Source organism: Doryrhamphus excisus, linkage group LG11 (assembly GCF_037039965.1).
Source record: "Doryrhamphus excisus strain RoL-2023G ecotype Guam linkage group LG11, RoL_Dexc_Guam_v1.1, whole genome shotgun sequence".
Lineage (NCBI taxonomy): Eukaryota > Metazoa > Chordata > Actinopteri > Syngnathiformes > Syngnathidae > Doryrhamphus > Doryrhamphus excisus.
The window spans coordinates 6274196-6301552 of NC_136367.1; the positions used below are offsets into that span (position 1 = coordinate 6274196).

The following is a 27357-nucleotide window of genomic DNA, read 5'->3' on the forward strand; positions in this document are numbered from 1 at the left end:
GGCCCGTCCTAACACTGGAGTCAACACTCGGTGTCATTTTTGTCGACATTTTGTTGATGTGTGTCGACAAATACTTTTTTAAAAAGAGAGATAAATGCATATCGATAATAATAAAGGGTAACCACAGGTTTATTTACGATACGCCGTGAATCTCTTTGCCGCCACTTATTTGAAAATATACTGTTCCTACTGGCGTGTCATTTTTCACGTGACCGCTGGTTATCTTCATTCACTACATCTCCCAGCAGTCATCGCGGTCACCAGCCTTCTTCAAAGCGGAAAAGCAGTTCCTCTTTCGCTGATTTGTGTTAGATAATGCAAAGTTTGATTATTTACAAACACATGGCGTTTGTAAAGTAGTCGCTTAGTGGCGCAGTGGAGGCGTTACGTAAAAATATTTGCGATAGTCCGAGCAAATTGATGAATTAGTGACATCGGGTGTCCAAGTGCTAATCGGCTAGCTTGTTTTTAGCAGGACGATGATGAAGAGCCGAGCTGATGAGGAAGACTACTGGAACAGCTCCAAGTTTAAAGCCTTCACCTTCGACGATGAAGACGACGAGTTGGGCAAAGTGAGTTTATTTGACGAAGATGTCAATATTTGGGGCGTTTAATGTCGATGGTCTTACCTGCCGAGGGGGTGTGGAGGCTGTACCACGTGATGTAGTGGGTCCAATCAGTTTGCTTTTCAAAATAACTCTTGGCCCTTTTTGTGCTTCAGCTGAAGGAATCCAAACAGGCGGTCAACAGCATCCGGCTGCTGGACGAAGACGACGATGACGACGTGGAAAAGGTCAACTGGAGCGGCGAGCCGGTGGGAAGTGAGACCTCTTCCTGGTTGTCCTGGATGTCCTGCCTCCCGGGATGCAGCCTGGTCCCTGACGTCCCTCCTGTGTCTCTTCATCAGGCATCTCGTGGTCCGTCCAAGAAACGGCGGCGTCCGGTCACAGGACGGACAGAGAGGCCGCCTTCCCCCCCAGGATCAACGTGGACACTCGGAGCCTCGGAAAGGTCAACTCTGGATACTCTCTGAGCTCGCTCTTCAAAGGTCAGACAGGAAATGGAAGCGGGACAGGTGAAGCAGCATCAGGTCATGTGACTCCTTGTCTGTTTGGTCTGCAGGAATAAAAGGAGGGAACGTGGCAACGTATGCGGACACTGGTGAGACCCGTCTTCTCACGCAGCACGCCCCTAAGTGGCTTTACAGATGCCATGTCTGCTTGGAGGCATTGCGGTCGTTGCGGTCGTCCCTTTTATTCGGGGGTGTCCAATTTGCAGCCCGCAGAACATTTGAAACTTATTTTATAGGAAAAAAAACAGCAGCAAAAATGGAAAAAGCAAGAGTGATTTTACAAGAATAAAGTTGAAAAAATATTATGAAAATAATGTAATATTACGAGGGAAAAATGTTAATGAATAAAAAATTTTAAAGTCATAATCATGAAAAACTAGAGAGAATAAAGTCAAAATATTAAGTGAAAAAAGTTGTAATATTTATATATATATATATAAAACAGGTTATAATATAACAAATCATTATTTAGTAGCTCAGACTGGAAATATTGAAGAAAAAAATATGAGAAGCAAAACAAAAAGTCCTAGAAATACAAAAATACATTTTATTTTAGAAGAAAGTTGAACTATTTTACAAAATAACCCCCAAAAAAGGAAACTAAATAAACAATCTTCTTCACTGACCTCACAAAGCTGGTATCCACTTTATTCTCCTGAGCGGATCTGCTGGACTCAGGAGACATCAAAGTGGCATCCTTTGGTTTTCCACTATGGTCCTCGTTTGGACACCCCCCCCCCCTCTATTGGATTTCAATGTGAATGTGTCCTAAATATGGGGAAAAAAAGATGGGATAAAATGTTTTGGTTCTTTCAGGGCTCAGCGAATCGTGTGCCAGGATCCTGGCTCCCCAAGTCCAAAGACCCAAGCATGAGACCCAGGTACCGTAACACTGGTGGGGTGGGGTGGGGTTGGGTTGTAGCCCCCCCCCACACACACAGATGAGTCATGATGATGTTTTTATTGTCAGGATCTGGTCAGTGATTGGTCCCCTCAAGAGGCGGTGCAAAGGATGCAGCAAGGAAAGGTGTGTGTGTGTGTGTGCGCACATGTGTGTGTGTGTGTGCGGCGTACTTACCATTTGTGTTTCAGACGGTCTACCTGGACAAGTTCCGTTGTTTACACGACAAATTGCAACTGCTGGACTTTGCCGTCGCCGCCCACGATGGAAACGTCATCACTGCTGTAATTACCAATTTGGACGCTCTCTGAATGATTGGGGTTTTTTTCGACACCTGGTTTGTTGACCTGAAATGTTTTCAGGTTCTAATTCATCTGAAGAAAACTCTGAGCAAAGGTGAGTGTGTGTGTGTGTGTGTGTGTGAGAGTGTGTGTGTGTTGTGCGCTGTTAATGGTTTAGGGTGTCAGAGGTTCTGTTCAGAGAGCTGGAGTCCAGACAGACGGCCCTGAGACACTTCATCCTCTACCTGAAGGAAAGCGGCGAGCACACACTCCTACTGGATCTGTTCAGGTGCCGCCCACTTCCTTTTCCTCTCCAGATTTTCAGTGGATGTTGATTTTCCTTTCCTCGGCAGAGCTCTCGGGAGGATGGAGGAGGCGACGGTAGGATCACACAGTAGTACTAGTACAGAATAAGTACTACACTTGATTCGTTGTCTCCATGACGACAGCTGCTTCAATACAAAGACCACTTGAGCATCACGGATGAAAATAAGAGGCGGGACTTCCTGAAGAGCTGCCTGAGGTGACAGAGGCGATTGGCAAGGTGGACTCGGTGAAGGCGCTCATGCAGGTTGACTCGTTTGTTTGTAGTCTGCAGTTTTCTCCCGAAGACCAGGTCCAGGTCCAGGATCAGGTGTCACTGCTGGAGAGGCAGATGATTATGGAGGTGATGGGGGCACCATTTTGTTTTGTTTTTTTTTTTAATTTCCAGTAAGTTCTCCAGTCAGGTTGGTTGGTGGTTCTTTGTGGTTGCCAGGCAGCAGACCGTCAGGCTGAAAAAAGCGGGAAGCTGGAGATCTTCCAGAAGTTCCCCAGGAGAGCTTCCATCCTCCACATGCCGCTCGTCACCACCTTGTACTACTGCTGCTTCTACCACTACACTCAGCCGGAGGTCAGTCCACTTTCACTTTCACTTTGCTCACTTTGATAAGTCCTTCTGCTTCTCCAGGGGAGCTTCAGCAGTCCGCTCAACATCCGGCAGAGCTTCAAGGTGAGCAGGGATGAGTTTGATGCACGTTGAGCGTTGATTCGGGATGCGAGGAGCTGCCACCCTGTGATCCCAGATCTCGGAGAAGCAGTTCTTGGTGACGGCCTTGGCGGCTCGGGCCAAGCTGAAGGCGTGGTCCGACGTGGACGCACTTTTCACCAGCCGCAACTGGCTCGGCTTCACCAGGAAAAAATCTCCGCTCCGCTTCCAAAAAGTTGTTGACATCCTGCAGAAAAACTCCGCCCCCACGCAGGTGAGCTCCTAACGAGTGAGAGAGACATCTGGAAGAATCCGAGTCCACCTCAGTGGTTCTTCAGCTTCTGATGACCTTCCAAGTACACTTGATTGACAGGTGCTGCAGGACTACGTGGGCCTGGTGGACGATGCCGACGTGAGGATCGCTCTGGCTCAGAAACACAAATGTCACGACATCGTCATCAACGTGAGTGCATGGGGGCGGGGCAAAGCCAACACGCTGCTCGTGTGCATTGACCTCCATCTGCCAATCAGACGGCCCGGGACTTGAAAGACCGACAGCTGTTGCTGGGATACCGAGGCAAGGTGGAGGCGGGGTCGGTGGAGGACAGGAAGATCGACGAGCTGCTCCACAACCCGGTGAGGAAGAGGAGGGATTGTCTTTCGGCCGCATCGTCATGTGACATCCGACCCTTTCCTGTCTTGCAGCAAATCCGCTGGAAAAACTGACAAGCATCAGCGACTGGGCGGCGAAGATGAAAGCATTTTTAGTTGGAAACAATAAATTAACAAATAGTATATCCCGTCATCTTCAGTCATGATCAACAACTCCATCGCGTCTTTCATGTTTGACCTGATGGGATGCTCGGCTCTGATTGGCTCCTCCGTCTCACACCCTGCTCGCCACATCCTGCTCACCGACGCAAAGGAAGCACATTTCATCAGTAGATTCTTTTATTTGTGGTGTTATCTTGTCATGTCATTACAAACATTTTTAACTGGTGATTTTTTGGGGGGGGGATCTAAGCAGTAGTGTTCAGAAGTGCCCCCCGCCCCCCTGGCAAGTAAGGTCAAAGGTTAAGGGCAAGTGGAAGGATAATGATCACTGATACATAATCAATTCTTTTTTTTTTTTCTTTTCCTACAACAACAATGTGCAACTTCAATACAGTGTCTGTTTTTCCCGGCAGGAAGTTAGCAACAGCTGCTCCAAAGTCAAACAGGAAATGATGTGAATGAAGAAAACTGATTTCATAGCGGGGGAGTTAAACAAGGCAGCCGTCAGCAGCGTTTCCTAGCAACAAGACAAACTTAAAACCAAAATAAGAGCGGGAAGCTTTCGTCACGCCGTCGCAATAAAATTGGATTAAAATTGGAAACCATGTCGCCCCTGCAGCTGCGCGTGTGTGCGTGTGCGTGCGTGTGTGTGTCAAGGCTCAGAGTCCAGAGTCAGCTGACTGCGATGGGGGGAATTGGGGCTGGGGGGGCTGCTGGGGTTGGAGCTGTTCGATGGGGTGGAGTAAGAGTCCGGCTGCAAAAACAACAATCAGTGTAAACGTCCCGCCATGCGAACAAAACAAAGATGGTGTCGGCGTTACCTCTCGGTCCAAGTCCTGGTCCGCTTCATGAGCACCGCGAGATGAAGCTCCTCCCCCAAAATCTGCAAGAAAAAAATTGTAAAAATAAAAGATGAATGACTGTCAAGCGTGCTGATGCATGCTGGGTAGCAGGATGTACCAGACGCTGTGCGGGTCATGTACGTCTTGCTCTTTTGCTGGCGAGAGATGCTGGACAGTGGGCGGGGCTTATCTTTGCCGGCATCCTCTTGAGTGGAAGACATCACACCCTGCGTGCACACGCACACACACACACACACACACACACACACACACACAAAGGGAAAGCATACATGTAAGGACACTTCCTGGTGACAACCTAGCAACCAGGAGTAGCCGCCACTTGATTGGTTGATTGATCATCTGTCAGTCTTTGTGTTCCCGCCTTATTTTAGACTTCGGATTAAAGGATTATTATTGTTATTGTTTCTTCAATTACCAAAAAGAAACCAAAACTGATGACATCATCAAATGACACACAGCAGGCAGCAGAGGATGCTGGGAGGAGGGGGGGTTGTGGTGGTGGGAGGGCATTTGTGTGTGTGTGTGTGTGTTGGCTGGGGGAGGCAGGCCTACCCTTCCCAGAGAGGAGATGGAGGGAGAGGAAGAGGAGGAGGAGGGCTGCAGGAGGCTTTGCTGGGAGGAGGAGAAGACGGAGTCTTTCAGCAAGAAGACGCCAGCTGACGATGACGTCATGTGATAGATGTGTTCAAAGTGGGAGGGGGAGGAGATGAGGGTGTGACGGGAGGTGGAGGATGATGGGGAGGGCGACGGGGATGGGGGGCCCACATCACCAACCTGAAAACCAGGGAAGGATAGGAGGAGAAGAAAGGAGGAGTCAGTCTGACGAACAGAACTGTCAGGCAGGAGAACATGCAGGAAGGAGAACATGCGGACAGGAGGACGAAGAACATGCGGACAGGAGAACAAAGAACGTGCAGACAGGAGGACGAATAACGTGCAAACAGGAGGACGAAGAACATGCAGGAAGGAGAACGTGCAGACAGGAGGTTACCAGGGGGAGGTCCATGAGAACTTGCATGCCATCTCCTGGTCCCATGTGAGCCACGTGGTTGAAGTTGGTGGGGTTCGAGATCATCTTGGACCTCAATTCAGGATCTCTCAGCATCTCCCTACAGAAGATGAGAAGCCATTTTGTCCGGTCAGCGTCAGCGGTGGCCTCCCAAGTCAAGCCTGGGAGTCGTGGAGCGTCACCTCCGTTGCTGAAGTCGCTCTTCCTCTGGAACTTTGAAGAGAAACTTCCTCTTGCTGCGAGTTCGAACCATTAACTTCCTGCTGTGGTCCGACGTCTCTGGGATGGTCAGGTCTCCCTCTAAGGAGAGGACAGAAGGGGGTTGAGTTCCTGAGAGAGGAGCCTGCAAACGGAGGCCTTGGGGTGCTTTTACCTGAGGACGCGTTGCTGAAGTAAATGAGGCGAGGAGCTTCTGAAGTCAGCAGGTTGAGGGTCCCTTCAACATTCAGGGGTCTGATCTGAGGATGGACAACCAGAAGAGCCAGTGTGTCAGCCGGGACGTCTGAACTTCCCAACTTGTACGAGCTCTGATGGGGTACCTTGCGTAAGGAGATGGTCTGGACCCACTCGGCCGTGTGAACATCAAACACATCCACGCCGTACTCGCTGTACACGGTCAGGTGGGAGGAGTTGGAGCCTGCAGTCCAAGAGATGAGAAGGATGGTTATCTACGTCCCTTGGACGGAAAAGAGACGTTATCGGTACCTGGCAGGCCACCCTATTAACATCAAATACAAACTAAGGGGCCCCTATGGGCCAACACTGGCCCCTATGGCCCCCCCTGAACCCCCCCGGTTCTCCCCCTGGTTCCCCCGGTCCTCCCATGGCCTCCCCGGCCCCTTATGCCCCCCTGGTCCCCCCTGTCCCCCTGGTCCCTATGGCCCCCCCAGACCTCCCATGGTTCCCCCTATGGCCCCCCTGAAACCCCCCAGCCCCTGGTTCTCCCCCTGGATCCCCCGGCCCCTTATGCCCCCCATGTCCCCCTGCCCCCCCCAGATCCCCCAGACCTCCCATTGTCCCACCTATGGCCCCCCTGGAACCCCCTGGCCCCTTGTGCCGCCTGGCCCCCCCCCATGTCCCCCTGTTCCCTATGGTCCCCCCTGGCCCCGATGGTCCTCCCATGGTCCCCCCCCGGCCGTTATGCCCTCTGGGCCCCCCCCATGGCCCCCAAGTACGTACTGCAGGCAAGCGGCGTGGCGGGCCACATAAGCTCTTGAGTCCGCGAGCGGCGTCCTTGTCCGTCCACGAAGACGCCAAGCTGGCTGAAGCAGAGCAGCAGCTCGCTGGAGCCCACCTCCAACGCATGCAGGGCGTCCAGTGGCTGCTGGGCCAAGAACGCCAGCGACGGATCGGCCGGGCTCACCAGGCTGATGGGCGACGACTCGCCCTGCAGGGCGAGAAGCGCGAAGCCCGAAGGGTAGCCCACGCAGAGCCGCTCCCGAACCATCCCCAGCCACTGCACCGTGCCGGGGGCCTGCACCTCCCACAGCTTCTTGTGATGTGGTTTGGCACGAGTGATCTCGAAGCACAGAACCTGCAAGACGAGCAGTCGCGGGAGTCAGGAAGGAGAAAAGCGGCGGACCACTCAGCTTGTCGGCTCAGGTTCCGACCTGCCGCTTCACAGCAGCCAGCAGACACGCGGCGCCGCCGGGCCGCAGGACCCCCGTGGTGAGAGCTTGGCATCCTTTGGTTTCCGTCAGCTTGACGTCAAAAGTGGACTCGCTGCCCTCCAGCACCCCCCAAGGGTGAAGGTGGACGTAGCGGTTTCGCCCACACAGCAGCGCAAAGATCTTCTCCTTCGGGATCAGATCGATCTGATAAACCTTCTTGCTGTCCGCCGCCCGCACGATCACTTCGAGACAAGACAAAGACAGTTGAAACCGACGTCACGCCCACGACGCCCGACTTCACTGCGGACTCACCGTCTCGGGTCACCTCCACCACAAACAGCCCGTCCTCGGTTCCCAGGGCGACCCGCTCCCGGTCTGCAAGCACAAACAGAAGACAATCACGACCAGACATGGTCACATGACAGGAAAGACCACCATCGCAGGACACAGCACGGCGAGGAACACGGAAGGACCACGCCGATGGGTAAAACACGTACCACATGACGGGACACACACATGACAGGAAGCAGACGCCACCACGATCAGACCAAGACCAGCAAGGAGTTTGAGTGACGGCTGTTACCAACCCAGCACAGCGGCAGAGAGCGTGCTCTTGATGATGGGCAGCGAGGCGTCGTAGGCTTCATGCAGGATGTGGACCTGCTGATTCTTCACCGAGTTCTTGGTGAGGATGCTCTGGACGCCCTCCAGGATGCGCACCCACTTCCTCTTCTCCGTCTCACTCTCCGCCAGGACCAGCAGAGACACGGAACACAGCAAGGAGCTGAGCTGCGATGACGTCACCTGAACGCGACACCAGAAGAGTCAACTTGGTGTGCAAGGTGGGATGGCGGCGGCGCGGCGTCGTACCCTGAAGATACAAGGGATGTCCTTCCTGGTGGCGTGGATGACATCGGACGCCAAGACGGAGCTGACGGAGAACTCTTCATCCCTGCAAGCAAACGTTCCCTGGTCAGGAAGTGGCCCCGACAAACAACCCAGTCCAGGCGTGGGAGGTACCTGAGATCCAGCACCAGACTGGCCACCACCCCAGGCTGGGTGGACTTCCCCTCCGGAACGTCGTAGAGGAAAAGTTTGCAGTCGGACACCACGGCGAACGCTCGCTGCCAACCTTTCTTCACGCCGCTGGGCTTGGGAATCTGAACACAAACCCTCCATCAATACTGCATCAGTACCAACACCATGCCAACATAGTACTAGTGTACTAACACCATGCCAACATAGTACTAGTGTACTAACACTACGCCAACATAGTACTAGTGTACTAACACTACACCAACATAGTACTAGTGTACTAACACTACATCAACATAGTACTAGTGTACTAACACTACGTCAACATAGTACTAGTGTACTAACACTACGTCAACATAGTACTAGTGTACTAACACTACGTCAACATAGTACTAGTGTACTAACACTACGTCAACATAGTACTAGTGTACTGACACTATGTCAACATAGTACTAGTGTACTAACATGATACAAACATAGTACTAGTGTACTAACACTACGTCAACATAGTACTAGTGTACTAACACTACGCCACAATAGTACTAACACTACACTGTTAACACTACTACTAACACTACACTGACCCTGTATACACACTGAACACTAAACCAACATAGTACTAGTGTACCAACACTACGCCAACATAGTACTAGTGTACTAACAATATGTCAACATAGTATTAGTGTACTAACACTATGTCAACATAGTACTAGTGTACTAACACTATGTCAACATAGTACTAGTGTACTAACACTACGTCAACATAATACTAGTGTACTAACACTACGTCAACATAGTACTAGTGTACTAACACTACGCCAAAATAGTACTAACACTACACTGACCCTGTATACACACTGGATTAGTGTACTAACACTAAACCAACATAGTACTAGTGTACCAACACTACGCCAACATAGTAATAGTGTACTAACACCATACCAACATAGGACTAACGTATTAACACTATGCCAACATAGTACTAGTGTACTAACACTATACCAACATAGTACTAGTGTACTAACACTATACCAACATAGTACTAATATTACACTAACACTACACCAACATAGTACTAGTGTACTAACACTAAACCAACATAGTACTAACACTACACTGACACTGTATACACACTGGATTTGTGTACTAACACTACGCCAACATAGTACTTGTGTACTAACACTACGCCAACATAGTACTAACACTACACTAACATAGTACTAACACTACACTGACACTGTTTACACACTGGATTTGTGTACTAACACTACACCAACATAGCACTAGAGTACTAACACTACACCAACATAGTACTAGTGTACCAACACTACACCAACATAGTACTCGTGTACTAACACTATACCAACATAGTACTAGTGTACTAACACTATGCCGACAAAGTACTAACACTACACTGACACAGTATACACACTGGATTAGCGTACTAACACTATACCAACATAGTACTTGCAGTATCTCTGTACAACAATAGTTTGGTGGATTGGCTCCTCCTACCCTGACGTAGCCCTTGTAGGCGGTGCCGATGCCTCTTAAGACGTCGACGCCTTGCGGCCTCTTGGCATGCTCAGCCGGGATTGGGCAAACCAGCGGGGCGTGGTCTTTGCAGGTCACATGACAGATGAAGGAGCAGACTGCGGCGAAAAGACAGGAGGTGGTTACGGGGTGCGTGATGAGCTTCCTGTGGAGGAGCGTGGAGGAGCGTCACCTTCGCAGGCGTATCCCTGCCGCATGAGTCCCACCATGAGAGAGGTGCAGTGGGTGCACTGGGTCGGACTGGAGAAGGTCTTAATGCTGAGCTGGTGAGCTTTGGGCTGCAGAGGAGCAACAAGGTATTCATAGTTGATTGAATTTGCAAACTGCACACAAAGTTGTAGGCTCCTCTACCTTTAGTGGGGTCACAGATGAACTTTGGTAGGTGAGGGAGGGGCTCGCTGACACCGACAACGCCTTCAAATCCTCAAGACGAACAGGACAAGTCTCAATGTAAGACGGTCTTCTTTGAAACTCCGACCACGAGCAATGACTTACCTCATTCTCGGAGGCGGACGACGAGGGGGGCGTGGTGTCGGTTTTCAGGGGGGTGGAGTCTATATCAGCAGTCTGCAGGTTGCACAGGTTGAATTAATGAGGACAAAGAATCCTGAATGCTCTTCATACGGCAGAGTTAGCGGTTAGCAACATAGAAACAGCTGACTTTTAGCTATTCCTCGAGAAGCCCTCCCGGTTCCTGGTGGAAGGTGGTGAACACACGCTGAGCATTCAGGAGGAACCTCAAACAACACCTGAGTTACATCATCATGGTGGGAATGCTGCTGCCAAACACAGGCGACTTACTCTGAAGGTGAGGTCAGGCGCCAACGGAGAGGTATTAAAGTATTCAAAGATGGCGTCTTGGAAGTCTGGAAGGTTCAGCGCTGCACACAGGAGATCCAAGGTCAAAGTATGTGATGCCTCAACATCGCGATTGCAGACGCTCATGCATGCATGCATGCTACTTGCAGCTCGTGGGGAGTAGCTGCATCCGGGTCATACAGGAAGTAGGACGAGTCGGCATGCGGCCTCACCCTTGTCTGAGCGTGATCGGGTGTCGTCCACTTCCTTCTTCAGACTCTCCATCTGCTCCACCATCTCTCTGCTCCTCTCATCCGACTCCTTCAGCTTACTGCACAGACGGGTAAAGCGTGAGAAGACAGATGAGGAGACATATTTGTGTCGTTTAACATTATTAGAGTCCTCTAGATCTAAAATAACACCCCTATGTCACCGTCACACACATATCACCAAATATAGCAGGCATAATAGAAAATATTGTTGTTCATTGTTTACGCCTGGCTATTGTCTCATCAATGTAACATTATTGCCACCTAGTGGCCAGTGTGGAATACTCCATATCACAATCATTGAATGTATTTTCTGAGTCGTATATTTGTATTTTAGCTCATTTAGCCATTTTTAGGTTTGAAAATGTTAAGTTAGTGTACTAACACTACGCCAACATAGTACTAGTGTACTAACACTACACCAACATAGTACCAATACTACACTAACACTACACCAACATAGTACAAATACCACACTAACACTACACCAACATAGTACAAATACTACACTAACACTACACCAACATAGTACAAATACTACACTAACACTACACCAACATAGTACTAGTGTACTAACACTACACTGACACACTGGATTAGTGTACTAATACTACACCAACATGGTACTAGTGTACTAACACTACACCAACATAGTACTAGTGTACTAACACTACACCATCATAGTACTAGGGTACTAACACTACGCCAACATAGTACTAATACTACACTAACACTACACCAACATAATACTACACTAACACTATACCAACATAGTACTAGTGTACTAAAACTATACCAACATAGTACTAGTGTACTAAAACTATACCAACAAAGTACTAGTGTTCCAACACTACACTGACACTGTATACACACTGGATTAGTGTACTAATACTACACCAACATAGTACTAGTGTAGTAACACTATACCAACATAGTACTAGTGTACCAACACTATTCCAACATAGTACTAGTGTACTAACACTACACCAACATAGTACTAGCGTACCAGTACTAGTATAATAACATTCTTTCTGACTAATAGGCCATTGTCAACCACCAAACAGCAATGATTTATTGAAGGGAATCTATCACGCCCATTTTCCGCCCTTTGTATTGAGTTGTGGACTCTCATATAAGAAAGTCCAGCTCCCTGTGATGTCACAGGGAGCCTGTCACAGGGAGCCGGTCACAGGGAGCCGGAGTTAGAAATAACTCTCTGAAACTGAGCGTTCGGAGCCATCCCAAACTTCTTCCAGGGCTCACTTCCAGATGCGCAAACCTAATTATCGGAGACTTTGGCATGGTTTAACACCGGAATACAACATTCTAACTATATTAATAGGTCAGAAAAGTGGAAAAAGCATAATAGGTCCCATTGAAATTCCAAATGAGATATGATGAGGGTCAACTGCACATAAATTGTGGCTATATATGTATAAATATATTTATGTGTGTGTGGGGAGCCCAGTGTTACTTCTGACCTTTCCAGTGCCATGTTGGAAGCTTTGACCTTGCGTAGTTCTTCCTGAACCAGTTGTTTGGCTCGGATCTCGGCATCCAGAGCCGACTGCAGCTCCAGGCGGGCAGACATGTCCAACTTTTGACTGCGACGCACCTTCCACAGGGGGTCCTGGTTTGTGGGAAATGAGTCAGCACGCCGTACAAAAACATCTTCATCTTCCAAAGCACATGCAAATCTTTTGATAGTTTCGGTGGGGTGGGGGTGGGGGGCTGTTACCAGAGGTCTGGTCCCCAGGTTGGAGCTGCGTAGAGTCTCCAACTCTTCTGTCATCTTGGTGGCCAAAGCCTGAAGGTAACCACGAGCATCCTTCTCATCACTCACCCTGAACAAACAGCACAGAGTACGTGACAACAGCGGCCTCTGGTGGTCATTCAAATAGCAGCCACAAGCAGCTCACCACTGAATGATCTCAGCGATCTGAGCCTCCCAGTGAGCAACACTCTCCTTCTTGGAAGACAGATCCTGAAGTTCATCCTCCAACTGACGATTCTGAGCAGTCAGCTTGTCCACAAAGGAACACAACTGATGGAGGACAAGGCAGGGAGAAAGCGTTGATGGACACGCAAGCAGCTCCACCTCATCGAAAGCAGATGTGATCAGCGAGTCACCTTGTCTGTCTCGGTCATCAGTTTGCGATTTTCTTCCATCTGGAGGTTTTTCTCTCGCTCGTGTTTCTCCTTCAGGACAGCAAGGGCTTCGTCCATCTCCGCTTGTCTGCAAGGAGGCCAAAAGCTCAAAATTGAGCCAAGACCGTGACCCATGACCCATTCCAGAACTTCCCTGAGCAAGACTCACCTGTCCCGCTTGTCCTTGTCCAACCTGTCCCTGATCTGCTGCAGCTCCTTGTTGGTGGCCAGCTGCAAACATTCCGACTCGTGGAGGTCTTTACGCAGGTTCTTCAGCTCAGAAGAATGTGCAGACTCTCTCCTCAACAACTCCTCTTCGTAGAACAGAACCTTTTTGTCGAGCTCCGCCTTCAACCGAGACAGCTCCTGCTGGGACTCCGCCCCCCCTGCCGCTGCTCCTCGTCCCTGTTGAGACTGAGACCGGTGCCCGTGTAAGACCAGGATGGATGTCCAACCTCGTCAAGACGTCGGTCCCATGTGGGAAAAAGCTCTGCCGTGACATCTCACCTTCAAACTCTCCAGCTCAGTCTCCAGCTGTTTGGCGTAAACCTCGCTGTGCTCCTTCAGCTTCCTCTCCTTGGATGCCTCCGCCGTCACCTCATTCAGCTGAGCCTCCAGCTGAAAAAAAAAAACGTTTACTTTGTCGGTCTCTTAACTTCCTGTTACAACGCAAGGTCAGGAGGGAATTGGTCAGTTCTCAAGATTTGTGGAGCGAATGAATGGAAAAAAAGGCAACATGGGGGCAACCATAACGTGGACCACGGGGGGCACCACCCTGGCTGAAGGTGTTTTGTCACCTTTAGTGGTGAAAAGGAGCAACTTCAGCAATCAAGGAACAACTATCACCTCCTTGCGATTCTTCTCCGTCTTGCGGATCTCCTGCCTCGTGACTTCCATCTTCTGGAGGATGCCATCCAGCTCCTCCTCTTTGTCTCGAAGCTGACGTGACAGACGCTGCTTTGAGGAGCGCAGCTCGGCCATCCTCTCCGACAGCTCGGAGAACTCTTGCAGGGCCAACCTCCTCTGAGAATGAGCCTCCTTAAGTTCTTTGGACTGGCTCCTCAGACGCTCCAGAGACTCCACGAGCTGCTGCTCAGCAGGGAAAGAAGAAAGGTTAGAAAATGACAAAGAGGAGGAACCATGAGGTCGAGTCCATCGGGAGCATCTAACCTTGTGGACGTCATCCTTCTCTTGTTTGAGGGTCTTCACCTGTCTTTCCAGGCTCTTCACTTTGGAGGCAGAGCTCTCGTAGTCTTGTCTTAGGGTGACCGCCTCCTCCAGCTGATGCTCCAGCCTATCGGAGTCTTGGAGAGCAAAGTGGAGGGTGAATCAAAGCGCTGGTCTTCCAAGAAGAAATGTGTCCGTTTCTGACCTGCCAGCTTCTTCTTTAGACGCTCGATTTCCTCATTCAGCTTCTTTATTTCTTTGTCTCGACTGAGCGTCCCTCCCCGATGCGGTGCCTGCAGGGCCTGAGTGGACTCTACGAGTACGCACGTACAAAAGGTCAGAGGTGCGGAGTACCAAGCGGCGCACGGCGACATTGGGAACACAAGTCAAGCCCTCACCTTGCAATTTGCGGTTGAGTTCCTGCTTCTCCTGCTCCAGACTGCGGATCCTCCTTTCAAAGGCCTCCACCTCCTGCCCGCCGCCTCCCTCTTCCCTGCAGAGTTCTGCTCGGCGGACAGAGGCGCGGTCCGAGAAGCAGCTGTCAGTGGTGTACGTGAAGCCCACAAACGGGAGGTGCTGCCCAGTGAAACCAGTGTGAGACACTGGTGGACTGATGTCCTGTTGAAGGCCAAGCGAGAACAAACGTCACTTTGTTGGAACACTCGTCAACACGGAGCGACAATGAGCGCAGAAGGATTCAAACGTCCCGTTGCTAGCATCGTGAACAACAACAACAACAACAATATTATTTATAATTATTATTATTAATTATATTAATTATTATTAATAATAAACTATAATAACAATTAATAGTATTTAATTATTATTATTATTATTTTTTATTATTACTGTGATTATTATAGTAACAATAACAACAATAATAATAAATTTGACTCATTTGTGTATCAATCAATTATAATTATATTTATTATTAATATATTAATTATTATTAATAATAAACAATAATAACAATTAATAATATTTAATTATCTATAATTTATTATTCTAATAATAATTTATATTATTTTTAATAATTATTATTATTATTTATAATTAGTATTATTAATTATATTACTTATCATTAATAATAAACTATAACAACAATTAATAGTATTTAAATTATTTATTATTATTTTTAATAATAATAATTATTATTATAGTAACAATAACAAGAATAATAATATATTTGACTCATTCGTGTATCAATCAATTATAATTATATGTATTATTATGTATTAATAATTGTTTATTATTAATAATAATAAACAATAATAACAATTAATAATATTTAATTATGTATAATTTATTATTCTAACAATAATTATTATTATATTATTTTTTATAATAATAATAACTATTATTATTATTACTATAGCAACAAAAACAATAATAAGAAGAAGAAGAATAAGAAGAATAATACATAATAATAATACATGTGTATCAATCTCCAAAAGGCAAAAGTGACGATAATATCGACTAATATATCAAAAGAAATACTGAAAACAGGAATGTTTTCATGTTTCTTTTGGCATCACAATCCTATCCAGGATGACCCGAGGCCACCAGAAAGTTTCACAACTGAGACGAAGTGTGGAACGTGTTACAGTCATCCACCCAAAGTTTGCTGCACAACCATTGTGGTCCTCCATTATTTGGCACCCTGGTGTTGAAGCTGGGGGGATGCTACGGCCCTAAAAGGGATATATCTGATGAGGAGCAGCTTGGATTTGGGGGGGGGGCATTTAGCTTCTAGAACTGCTGGCTCAACCACACCTCTGTCTTCTCGAGACGAATATGAAAAAACAGCCGAGTTGAAGTTGATGCGATTCAAGACTAAACTTGTTGGGATGTTTGAGGCCACGTCTCCTTGGTGATTTCAACACCTTCACACAAGGAGGAATTCCATTTCCCGCCAGCACGACAATGAAGTCATGATAAAAAGTTTGGGAATGGTTCGTATTGAGCGGAGTATAAGTATACACTAAGAGGGTCAGTATAATAATATTATTTGGATTCAGTCTTTAAAAAATACAACATGGCGCTCATGGAAACACTTTCAAAAAATGGTCTTTCATGCTCTCCTTGCCAAGAAGGTTCCGGAGCCTGATATAGAACATAGAACATATAGTATGCATATATATACACATATATATATATACTGAATTACTATTAACCAAATATTTGTGTTCAATATTTCAATTAAAAGGGGCTGCACGGCTGTCGAGGGGTTAGCAGGCAGACCTCACAGCTAGGAGACTGGAGTTCAATCCCACCCTCGGCCATCTCTGTGTGGAGTTTGCATGTTCTCCCCGTGCATGCGTGGGTTTTCTCCGGGTACTCCGGTTTCCTCCCACATTCCAAAAACATGCTAGGTTAATTGGCCACTCCAAATTGTCCATAGGTATGAATGTGAGTGTGAATGGTTGTTTGTCTATATGTGCCCTGTGATTGGCTGGCCACCAGTCCAGGGTGTACCCCACCTCTCGCCCGAAGACAGCTGGCATAGGCTCCAGCACCCTCCGCAACCCTCGTGAGGATAAGCGGTAGAAAATGAATGAATGAATATTTCTATATGTGCCCTGTGATTGGCTGGCCACCAGTCCAGGGTGTACCCCGCCTCTCGCCCGAAGACAGCTGGCATAGGCTCCAGCACCCCCCGCAACCCTCGTGAGGATAAGCGGTAGAAAATGAATGAATGAATATTTCAATTAAATCATACAATATGATAATATTATAATGATGAGACCAAGGAGTCATCCTCACCGGGTTCTTCAGGACGTCGTCGTCCACATCAAAGTTGGACGTGTCTGTGGGAGACGACACATCCGGTATGTAGGGCGCTTCAGCGGAGCGGATATTGTCCCAGTCGATGCCGCTGAAGAAAGGGTGGCTCTTGAAGTCGTCGATCCCGTTCAAGCCGAGACGATGCTCGCTGGAGCACAGGAGCCTTTGGACTAGATCCTTTGCCGAATCGGACACGTCGCTCACATTGGAGGGAAACTGAAAACGATCCTGCAGGAGGGAACAGAGGGCACGCTCAGTACTTTTACAACGTCACGCCATTTCTATCACGACTATGATCATACACTTCCTTTTTCAACTTTCCCCCCCACAAATAGTTCATAACACCTGCATTGCTCTGCACCAGTAAAAGTATAAAAAGTATAAATCAGACTGAAATGGAGGACAGGGGCGTCCACTGAGGGAGGCCAGTTCAGATTTAGAAAAGAGGAAGTAGAACGAGAGCCTGGGGACAAAGTGACGACCCCGAAATGGCACCAGAGGATGAGACATGAAAAATCTGGTCTGAATCATGCCTCCACATCTGTGTCGATGGACTTGGATTTAAACATTCGGAACCTAATAAGGTCAAAAGAAAGATCTCGTGCTCTTCGGACCTCATGGTTCATTATCTTGCCATAGGTTTCCACCAGAGACTCGGCGTAGAAGGGCGTCTCTCCATAGAGCATCTCATACACGCACACGCCCAGGGACCACCAGTCACACTCCGGACCATAGCGGCCCATCCCGTCCTCCATGGCCTGCAGGATCTCTGGAGAAATATAGTCTGGCGTGCCCACGGCAACAGAAGACTGCACCTGCAGAGTCAGACCACAAGGACGAGTTTTTAGGATCACATCTCCATCACGCTGGACACTTTGGCTGTGTGTGTGTGAGTTACCGTGCCATCCTCCATCATACGCAGGCAAGATCCAAAGTCGGCGAGTCGAATGTGGCCATTGACGTCCAGCAGGACGTTGTCAGGTTTAATGTCTCTGGAACAAAAGAACCTTTTGTGAAGCTTCAAGTTGGAATGTTTGAAGAAAATGCCCTCTGGCTTTCCGGCTCTGTAAAAAGTACCATGACACGTGCACACGTGGTCATGCAGAAAAGACAAGAACTAGCCGCAAACTAGCGTGTCTTTGGATGTGTGTGAATAATAAGCAGTGTGAATACAGTAGAACCTTGGTTAGTGTACGGCCCGGTTAGCATAATTTTTTTAGTTTGCGGCGAAAAATTGACATGTCCAACAGTGTTTTATCCCAAAATGTCCACCTTTTACTGCTAGTTTGGACATCAAACCCAAAGTCGTACTCCCCCAGCTCCTTCGCCCCATGTATGACATCATTAGTGGCTGACTCTGTAGTGCAGGGATCTGAAACATGCGGCCCGTGGGCCAAATGTGGCCCGTAGGACACTAGTTTGAGGCCTCCGCCTTGATATGAAAGTTTAATGTTAGTGCGGCCCGCGCAAATTTGATATGGATGCTGTATGGTATCATGTACCCAGAAAAAAATATTACGTTTGATTAATGTTCATGTTAAAGGTTAAATAACTGTTAATAGTTATCCTCCCTATCCGTGTGGAAGTGGTAAGTTTTTGGCTATTTAAGTTTAAAGGAAATAACTTGAAGGCTACCGTTTAGGTCGCTAGCTCTCTAGTTTGCGAGTTAGCATGTGTCTCAAGACCCTGCAGTTGCGCAATATGTTGTAAATAAAAAGAGTATAAATGTGACTATAGTCGTGTTTTGTCATGTCTACAGGGCTCTAATAATGCTTTGTTCATTTTAATCTGAAAAAAATTATTTGTCTACCCACCAACTATATGTGGTTTCTTAAGTTTTTATTATTTGTCGTTTTATTATTATTATATTTATTTTGTTACTGATTGATTGATTTTCTTTATTCTTGATTTGTTAATTTATTTTTCATCTTATTTTGTGCAGAAAAATAAAAATTAAGATATTCGAGAACAGTGGAATGTTTTATCAGAGCTTTTCTTGTAGAAAGTCAGAACCAAAGCACTGAAAAAGTTTTTCTGTTTTTAATAAATGCGTTTTTTGTTTTTTTTTTGGAAAACCTCATGCAGCCCAGCCTTGCCCAGACCCTAGCTCCAGTGGCTCCCAGGTAAATTGAGTTTGAGACCCCTGCTGTAGTGCCTTGCTCATTAACAGAGTGATTATCAGCCAATAACGATATCAGCACGGGTCATACATACAAGACTTATTTTGTTATGTGGAATGTTAGAAAGGACTTAGATCGAGTGATATTACTCAAACAGAATGTTTTACCCACAATGACGTTATAGCTAATGACTTTTTGTCGCTCTGTGGGAATTTTTCCGTGTGATGCCGCTTCCAATGCATACCGAGGGTGGTCGTATTAAACTTGCCCGGTTCTGTGCCACCACAGGAAACCAGGTTTTTGCTAATATCGGCCAGCTATTACTAATATTATCTAATATAATAATATATATTATTCTAATATATTATATAATATATATATATAATAATTCTTCTAATATATAACATAATACTGTCCTAATAATATATAATATTATCTAACATAATATTATTGGCCAGAGATGAAGTGTTCCGGGCATGCCCAGCCGGGAAAAGGCCCCGGGGCAGACCTAGGACACGCTGGAGGGACTATGTCTCACAGCTGGCCTGGGAACGTCTTGGTGTCCTCCCGGAGGAGGTGGCCGGGGACCGGGAAGTCTGGGCTTCCCTACTGAGACTGCTGCCTCCACGACCCGGAGAAGCAGAGGAAAATGGATGGATGGATGGACGGCCAGATATCAATATTGAATCAGAACAGGAAGTGACATTTACGTATTCATGGTCACATGTTACCTGTGGATGTAGTGCTGCTGGTGGATGGAGTGGATGGCGAGCACCATCTCAGCCACGTAGAACTTGGCCATGTCTTCCGGCAGGCGATCCTCAAACTTGCTGAGCAGTGTCAACAGATCTCCACCCACATAATAATCCATGACAAGGTACTGCAGAAGAGGGCATATGACACCGTATGGTCACATGACAGGTCCATTTGGACACACCAAGAATGTGAAGGCAGCACGACGGCCGATACTAACAAGGTAGTTGTCGTCCTGGAACGCAAAGTGCAGCGTCGTGATCCACTGGCTGTCTCCTTTCACCAACACGTCTCGTTCCTCACGGAAACACGCCGTCTGCACACACAAGTCATCAACACATCCAGCAGACGCTTGAGACCAGAAGAGTCACTTTTAGAGCAGCATCAAACCGTGAAGAGCGTTCGCCAACACGATCCCAATAAAGCACACGGGTTTACCTCTGCTCGCTTTAACATCTCCCACTTGTTGAGAATCTTCATGGCGTAAACTCTCTCTGTGTGCTTCATCTTCACCACGGCAACCTGAGAGACGGCAAAGGAGGAGTCATGATGAAGACGTGACGTGTGGGCGTGATTGCAGATGCCACGTGAAAAAAAAAATAATCGCATGTAAGTCATGGTAAGTTGCGTCAGACAATTTGGTATAATAACACCAGAATTACCCATGATGCATCACACTCTCAGTCGTGCGTGTGCGTGCCCTCTCGCTAAGAGAGTCCTGTGAGAGTTGTCCATGTCCTGAGGCGGTAGGAAGGTGTGGCTGAGACGCACCCTCCCAATGGTATGTTCAGAAAGTACACACACACACACACACTCCAATGGCCTTGTGATGATTGACTATAGCAATAAAGTTGTCTGGTCACTGAGCAAAACTAACCCACCGCAGACTAGTCTCCATATTTTTTTTTTTAACATTGTCGTCAACAAGCAAAACATGGATGTGATTGTCAGAAACCTCAGGGGAAGAAGCCAGGAAGCTCTGAGCGGCAAACAGGAAATGCACTGGAAACTCTTCCTGTTGAAAAGGAAGCGCGCGCACACACACACACACACACAGTCTTAAACAGTTTTACCTCGCCAAAAGCTCCTCGCCCGATCACCTTCAACATCTCAAAGTCGTCTCTGTGCAGTCTCATGTCTTTGACGGCGGACGTGAAGGGTTTCACTGCGCACACACACACACTTATTGATCAGTTATTACAAATCAGTCTGACACACACACACACACACACACACACACATCAAAGTTATTTGATGATCAATGAGTTTGTCTTCTGTGGTCAGACTTCCAAATAATCAGTGTAATAATAGTAATCATTGTTTCATACACTTGAAAGAATCATATATCCAATCATTGCAATCCTCTGAAATACCCCAAAACGTCTAACTAAGCCACGCCCAGCTGTAAAGGACCCCCGTTTCAAAACTGTCAACCTCCAGCAGGGTTCCAGGAGGCCCCAACATCTCCAAAACTAGCCAGAATAGTCCCGGAGCTAAGGGGCTTCACTGTGGTCTGGGCTTCCACGGGGTGTTTTTTTCCGATGCTGGTGGATCTTACCCCACGCCAGGAAGTCGCTGACGTGCTTCTCCCTCTTGAGGGGCGAGTTGGAGCACTCGCTGTGCACGCAGATGAGAAGGTCCAGCAGGGTCTCCACGCTCAGACATCCCTCCACCTTCCGCTCCAGCAGCGACTCCTCCAGCCGCTTCAGTCGGACCTGGGCAGACATCCTCGCGCAGTGGCCGCCCGTTAGCCTCCTTTTAGGCTCGTTTGCTGCTAAGCTCCAATAGCCGCCTTCTCGTTAGCTCCGCGACAACATTCCCGATAGCGCGGCGTCGTCGTGGAGGTTCTCCGCGGGTACCGTCAGTCCGTCGTGCGTCGATCCGTTCAACCGGCAGGCCCGCGTCCGAGTGTGCTTTAATCCCACCGCAAATCTGGACTTTCCTCTACCGCGATGTCTCCTCACGTTAGCCGCCGCTGCTCCATGTTGGCCGACGGCCTAAAAGCTCGGGACCTCGCCCGGCTCCACCCGGACCGAGTCACTCAGTCGGCGGCCCCCCCTGGGACGCCGTGGGAGGGCGTGCTGGAGGGTTTCTGTTCGGGTTTTTTGGCGCTTTCCAGGCGGGCCACCGGTGTGGCTGATCAGCAGGAATATGGCTGAATCCAGGTCGACTCGGCTCTTCCAGGACAAGATGACGACAGTTCAAACCACTTCCGGTACGGGGGACTTTCACAGCAAAAGACGTTAGACGCTGGTCCTCAGTGAAGTCCTCGGTGAAGTTTAATGGGGAATTTGCGTCATTTCTTTCAATGGTTGACATCATACAACATTACATAACCATATTACAACTATTAACCTCATCTGCAATTTGCCAAAATACACATCTATGTTTTAGTGTGCATACAGAAGCAAATGCTCCCGGATGTTGACCCCTTTAGGTTGTTGTCACTTGATAAAACCGAGAGGGACAGCCCAACCTTCCCTGCCGGAAACGCAGGGATACGTGACGTCACATCACGGGCCCACAGGAGCCAGGAGGAGACGAGAACCGACGCGTGAGTCGTCACGACGGTGACAACAGACGACGGTGTCAACGGATAACAGCAAATGGCAACAATTCACAAAGGCCGACAGACACGACTTAATTAATTTATTCATTGTACCGGATGTCAGAACAAAATAAGATTATGAAGTTCAAAGGAGTTGGAAGAGGAAGACATTAATATATAAAAAAATCAATAATGGACAAATTCCATTTCCATCATTTACCAGGACTCAGCCAAGAGTGACAGGGCCTCTTTTTTGTTATTGTCTGACATCTAGTGGCAAGATGGCGGAACTACATGCATTGTAGCAGAACAGGAGGCAGACTAAAACTTAGGGACCACCACTAACAAAAAAAAACGTTTGTCAGGAGGAAACGCCTCATGCAACAACAGGAAGTGACTTGCAAATTAATTATGGACCCACAAATCCTGTTCTTTGCCAAGATTCTGACCTCTAACTAACTTCCTGGATGGGTCTGGACTCTACTGGGTCAGTGCAGCATTGGAGGGCGTGGCCATGGGGCACCCAGGTGGAGCCTGGAGATTTGGTAGCTTCTTATGAGGCTGATTAGCTGTAAGGAGATTAGGAGCACATGACGGCCGCTCAGCGTCTACTCAGATCCAGTACTTGCTTCCCTGGTCCCGCCGAGAACAACTAATGACCCGCTGCTGGACGGTAAAGCTTTTGTGTGTTAGAGCGGCTCTCCATCAGCGTGACCTTCATGTTTTCATCCTCACTCGGCTTTTCGGGTCGCAATGACGTGACGTCTGTTTGTGTTTTAGTGGCCGTTCAAGCGACGTCCTCGCACATCTCTTCAGGGACAGATCTTCTAGCTGAAGAAGTCAATGAACTCAAATCAAATCTTCGATGAAGATGTTTGAAGGTGATGCTTTGGAAAATGTCTTCTGATTGTTTGGAATTCAGTTGGCTAACTTTCACCTTCCGTCCCCAAGGTCACTTCCTGCCTGCGTGATGAAACGTCACCTTGAAATACCCGCTAAGCTTCTTATCTGAGGAGCGAGCGTCGCCTCTTTCGACTCGATGGACTGAACTTTGACCTTTCACGTCCGCCATGTCCTGTTCGACAGCGGACGAGCACGTATGACACTCGCGCCGTGGATGACGCTTGCGTATGATGCTCGCGTATGATGCCCGCTCCGCAAATGACGCTCCACTATGACACCCGCCTCACATAAGACGTCCGCTCCACGTGTCCCTCACTACCGTCATGTATGATGTTCATGACGTATGACGTCCACTCCACATATGAAGCTTAATCACATTGTCACGTATGACACTAACTCCACGTATGATGGTTGCTCGCCGACATATGTGCTCACGTCTGACGTCCACGCCCATCATGCATGACGTTCACTTATGACGCTCGCGTACGTATGACGGTCACTCCACATATGACGGTCACTCCACGTATGAAGCTTACTCACAGGTGCAACACTTGTGACGCTCGCATGTATGATGCTGGTTCACATATGACGTTTGTTCACATATGACGGTTGCATCACGCATGACGCTCATCCACATATGAGGTTGTCTCACATCACATGACGATGGTTCACGTATGACGCTCCCTCACGTATGACGAGGGCTCATGCCACATAGGACATATGACGCTTGCTCCACGTATGATGATCTCGGCATACATGACAGTCGTTCAAGAACAGTATGACAGTCGTTGATGTATGACGCTCCCTCCGTAAGTTTTGTGTTTAAAGTTGAGTCAACCATGATCAACTGGGCGGAGCTAAGGACACTAAAGTGGAATCTGATTGGAGCAGGCAATCTACCAAGGACCGTCCTACCTTCCCGATTGAGTCCTCGACCTTTCAACTGATGTTCTTGTTTGCTGAGTTGCAAGGTTCCCTAGCAGAGAACCAAGATGGCCACGAGGAGCGCACGCGGCATGTGGGGCCGCTGGTGACCCTGCACATGTGATCCACAACATCATGGCGGTCTGCAAAGTGACTTTTAGCAAGGCAGAGAGAGAGAAGCTCGCTGAGATCCTCTGCATTCTAAACTGGGTCTCGGTGGTGACCGGCGCCGCCCTCTTTTGGGTGGGTTTGTTCCTGAAAGTGGAGATCGAGAAATGGCAGGAAGTGATGTCAGACCGGGGGGTCCTTCATGTGCCACATATGCTGATCGCCACGGGCCTGGCCGCCTGCTGCATCAACTTCCTGGGCGGGAAAATCTGTCTGGACTGTGCTGACCCAAACAAGTTCTTACGCTGGAAGCTGGTCATGATGCCCTACGTGGTCTGCACCTTCTTCTTCACGTTCTGCGTCCTGGTGGGGGCGCTGATGTGTTACAGCGTGGGCGGCCAGCTGCAGGAGTCGCTCTTCCTGGGACTGCGGCACGCTATGCGCCACTACAAGGACACCGATACGCCGGGTCGCTGCTACCTGAAGAAGACCTTGGACTTGCTGCAGATCCAGTTCCAGTGCTGTGGAAACACGGGATACCGGGACTGGTTCCGGGTCCAGTGGATCAGTAACCGATATCTGGATATGAGCAGCAGCAGCGTGGTGGAGTAAGGAGCACTCACTGGTCCTTTTTCGTCCTCCATGGTCCCTCTTTGTCCTCAATGGTCCCTCTTTGTCCTCACAGGTCCAGCTTCATCCTCACAGGTCCAGCTTCATCCTCACTGGTCCCTCTTTGTCCTCACAGGTCCAGCTTTGTCTTCACCGGTCCCTCTTTGTCCTCACAGGTCCAGCTTCGTCCTCACCGGTCCCTCTTTGTCCTCACAGGTCCAGCTTCGTCCTCACCGGTCCCTCTTTGTCCTCACAGGTCCAGCTTCGTCCTCACAGGTCCAGCTTCGTCCTCACAGGTCCAGCTTCGTCCTCAATGGTCCCTCTTCGTCCTCAATGGTCCCTCTTCGTCCTCAATGGTCCCTCTTCGTCCTCAATGGTCCCTCTTCATCCTCACCGGTCCCTCTTCGTCCTCACCGGTCCCTCTTCATCCTCAATGGTCCCTCTTCATCTTCACCGGTCCCTCTTCATCCCCACCGGTCCCTCTTTGTCTTCAATGGTCAATGGCTTGCTGGTTCTTCTGTGTCCTCTTGGCCCCCTTTTGGTCCCCATCTAAGAGTTGTTCCTCGTCCCTTGCAGACGTCTCAGGAGTAACGTGCAGGGGAAGTACTTGATTGACGGTGTTCCATTCAGCTGTTGCAGCACCTTTTCTCCCCGCCCATGCATCCAACACCAGGTCAGCAACAGCTCCGCCCACTTCAACTATGACGCTCGGAGCCAGCAACAGAACCTGTGGGAGGGGGGCTGCCGGCAGGCCCTGCTGGACCACTACACCGGCATCATGAAGTCCATGGGCGTGGGCGTGCTGCTCATCTGGTTGTTTGAGGTACTGCGTCACCACAGGCCTCAAGATGGTCGACATCTCATCTTAAATACTTAGTACACCTTCCCGTTTCCTGGAAGACACAAAAAATAAGCAACCTAGGTCCATTTTGGTCTCCGATTAGTCTTCTGGTAGAACATTTCCGCTTTCCAACCAACGCAATCATTTGATTTAGCAGGCAAGCTAAGATAGTACCTCAATGTAGTCCTGCACTACTCACGTGCTAACAGGAAACAGGAAGTGACGTGTAAGATTAGACCCGGATGTTGGAAGGTATGATACAGCAATAAAAATAATGCAACTCCGGTAAAAGTATGTTATTGTTGTAAATCAGGAAGCCCCCACCCGCAATAACTTTCTATAAACGGTTGTCCTCGGTACGACCACGAGAGGGCACTAAACACACTTCCTGTGCATTATGATTTCTCCTGCCAGCTACTGGTTCTGACAGGGGTCCGTTTCCTGCAGACGGCCATGGAGAATGTTCTCCTTCTGGGGGATCCAGACTTGGAGTCGGTTGGCTGGATTCTGGAGAACAGCCTGGCAGAAACAGCCCGATCAAACGTGAAGATCATCAAAAGCTTGGGGAAGTGCTACCAAGTGGACGACGACCCCAACCTGAACGTGTCCACGGAGGCCGGGGAGAGCTGAACTGGCAGGTCCAGATGCCAGCTGGACCAGGATGAACACCGAAGAGGACGTCCCACGAAGCAGCCATCTGGCTGAAGCACCAGCGGCCTTGTGACCACTTTAACAACGACACCACTCACTGTGTGGATTGGCTACAAGCATGTTTATGTCCGGGATTATGTGTTTATCTATTTAGCTTAGCCTCGCACGACACGGCCCAACAATACACAGATTGAGCCTTGTTTCTGTCAAATTCACATTTTAAATGTAACTTTGATATAAAAACGTTTTATCTGCAAATAAAAATCCGTATTTCAGGTTCATGATAATGATCTGCTTCTTTTGTCAGCACATTTCTCTAAGAAATAAACGTTTGTTTGTGTTCTCCCCTAGCGGCCGTTTGTGGCATTACATCTCAACCGGCAGCAGCCTATCAATGAGCAGCCCGTTGTCCTGGAAACGGTCACGTGGTCCTAGTTGTCCCAGATTACCCCTCCCTCCCGCTCTCCTCTGAAAGCCCTCCACTTTCTCCCTTCACTGCTCCTTGTCCCTATGTTCTCCTCCACCACACCTCCATCTTCTTCACTCCTTCCTTCCTCCAAACAGCCAATCAGCATCATCATCATCAGGGCCTAGCTGTCACTCTGTGTGTGTGTGTGTGAGTGTGTGTTCACTGCAGGCTGGTTGTCATGGCGATGCCTGAAATGAGG

General features: G+C 48.5%; 3 protein-coding genes across 8 annotated transcripts; 2 read left to right on the forward strand and 1 right to left on the reverse strand.

Moving 5' to 3' along the window:
* The first annotated feature begins 227 nt into the window (after window positions 1-227).
* vipas39 (VPS33B interacting protein, apical-basolateral polarity regulator, spe-39 homolog) lies at window positions 228-4016 on the forward strand. Its single transcript, XM_058051413.2, has 18 exons — window positions 228-572; window positions 722-821; window positions 908-1048; window positions 1123-1161; window positions 1889-1953; window positions 2043-2099; window positions 2165-2257; window positions 2336-2369; window positions 2441-2543; window positions 2608-2635; window positions 2704-2777; window positions 2846-2921; window positions 3012-3146; window positions 3204-3245; window positions 3319-3495; window positions 3595-3684; window positions 3753-3857; window positions 3927-4016. The coding sequence occupies exons 1-18, from the start codon at window positions 480-482 to the stop codon at window positions 3945-3947; spliced, it is 1473 nt and encodes a 490-aa protein (XP_057907396.2). The 5' UTR covers window positions 228-479; the 3' UTR covers window positions 3948-4016.
* On the reverse strand, window positions 3917-24124 carry cdc42bpb (CDC42 binding protein kinase beta (DMPK-like)). Of its 2 annotated transcripts, XM_058050869.2 has the most exons (38): window positions 21664-24124; window positions 21179-21270; window positions 20544-20627; window positions 20326-20421; window positions 20084-20232; window positions 18131-18224; window positions 17847-18047; window positions 17212-17460; window positions 14847-15066; window positions 14654-14761; window positions 14452-14585; window positions 14128-14370; window positions 13789-13899; window positions 13451-13695; window positions 13264-13369; window positions 13053-13177; window positions 12872-12977; window positions 12615-12763; window positions 11098-11195; window positions 10868-10947; window positions 10562-10633; window positions 10418-10489; window positions 10239-10344; window positions 10028-10164; window positions 8498-8637; window positions 8348-8429; window positions 8065-8281; window positions 7790-7852; window positions 7478-7719; window positions 7047-7401; window positions 6407-6504; window positions 6241-6325; window positions 6050-6167; window positions 5850-5967; window positions 5411-5632; window positions 4956-5064; window positions 4817-4878; window positions 3917-4749 (listed from the first exon to the last, which is right to left on the reverse strand). In XM_058050869.2, the coding sequence occupies exons 1-38, from the start codon at window positions 21830-21832 to the stop codon at window positions 4648-4650; spliced, it is 5259 nt and encodes a 1752-aa protein (XP_057906852.2). In that variant the 5' UTR covers window positions 21833-24124; the 3' UTR covers window positions 3917-4647. The 2 variants fall into 2 exon arrangements, with proteins under 2 accessions (XP_057906852.2, XP_057906930.2); XM_058050947.2 differs by lacking the exon at window positions 5411-5632 and having other exon boundaries at window positions 21664-24122.
* Window positions 21573-27034, forward strand: LOC131104391 (photoreceptor outer segment membrane glycoprotein 2-like). Of its 5 annotated transcripts, none has more exons than XM_078794583.1 (5): window positions 22997-23326; window positions 23434-23534; window positions 23605-25196; window positions 25274-25693; window positions 25774-25889. In XM_078794583.1, coding segments are annotated over exons 3-5 (1002 nt in total). In that variant the 5' UTR covers window positions 22997-23326; window positions 23434-23534; window positions 23605-24615; the 3' UTR covers window positions 25775-25889. The 5 variants fall into 5 exon arrangements, with proteins under 5 accessions (XP_078650708.1, XP_078650709.1, XP_078650707.1 ...); XM_058051725.2 differs by lacking the exon at window positions 25274-25693 and adding an exon at window positions 26486-27034 and having other exon boundaries at window positions 23079-23326; window positions 25774-26020; XM_058051547.2 differs by lacking the exon at window positions 25274-25693 and adding an exon at window positions 26453-27034 and having other exon boundaries at window positions 23084-23326; window positions 25774-26020.
* Window positions 27035-27357: the final 323 nt, after the last annotated feature.

Coding starts and splice junctions, on each gene's coding strand:
- vipas39 (XM_058051413.2), top strand. CDS start 480: ATGATGAAGAGCCGAGCTGATGAGGAAGACTACTGGAACAGCTCCAAG. Junction 2,544..2,607: donor CTCCTACTGGATCTGTTCAG/GTGCCGCCCACT, acceptor TTTCCTCGGCAG/AGCTCTCGGGAGGATGGAGG. Junction 3,685..3,752: donor GTCACGACATCGTCATCAAC/GTGAGTGCATGG, acceptor TCTGCCAATCAG/ACGGCCCGGGACTTGAAAGA.
- cdc42bpb (XM_058050869.2), bottom strand. CDS start 21,832: ATGTCTGCCCAGGTCCGACTGAAGCGGCTGGAGGAGTCGCTGCTGGAG. Junction 8,638..10,027: donor CCTACAAGGGCTACGTCAGG/GTAGGAGGAGCC, acceptor GTTTGTGTTCAG/ATTCCCAAGCCCAGCGGCGT. Junction 5,633..5,849: donor TTCTCATGGACCTCCCCCTG/GTAACCTCCTGT, acceptor CCTGGTTTTCAG/GTTGGTGATGTGGGCCCCCC.
- LOC131104391 (XM_078794582.1), top strand. CDS start 24,616: ATGGCGGTCTGCAAAGTGACTTTTAGCAAGGCAGAGAGAGAGAAGCTC. Junction 25,197..25,273: donor AGCAGCAGCAGCGTGGTGGA/GTAAGGAGCACT, acceptor TTGTCCTCACAG/GTCCAGCTTCATCCTCACAG.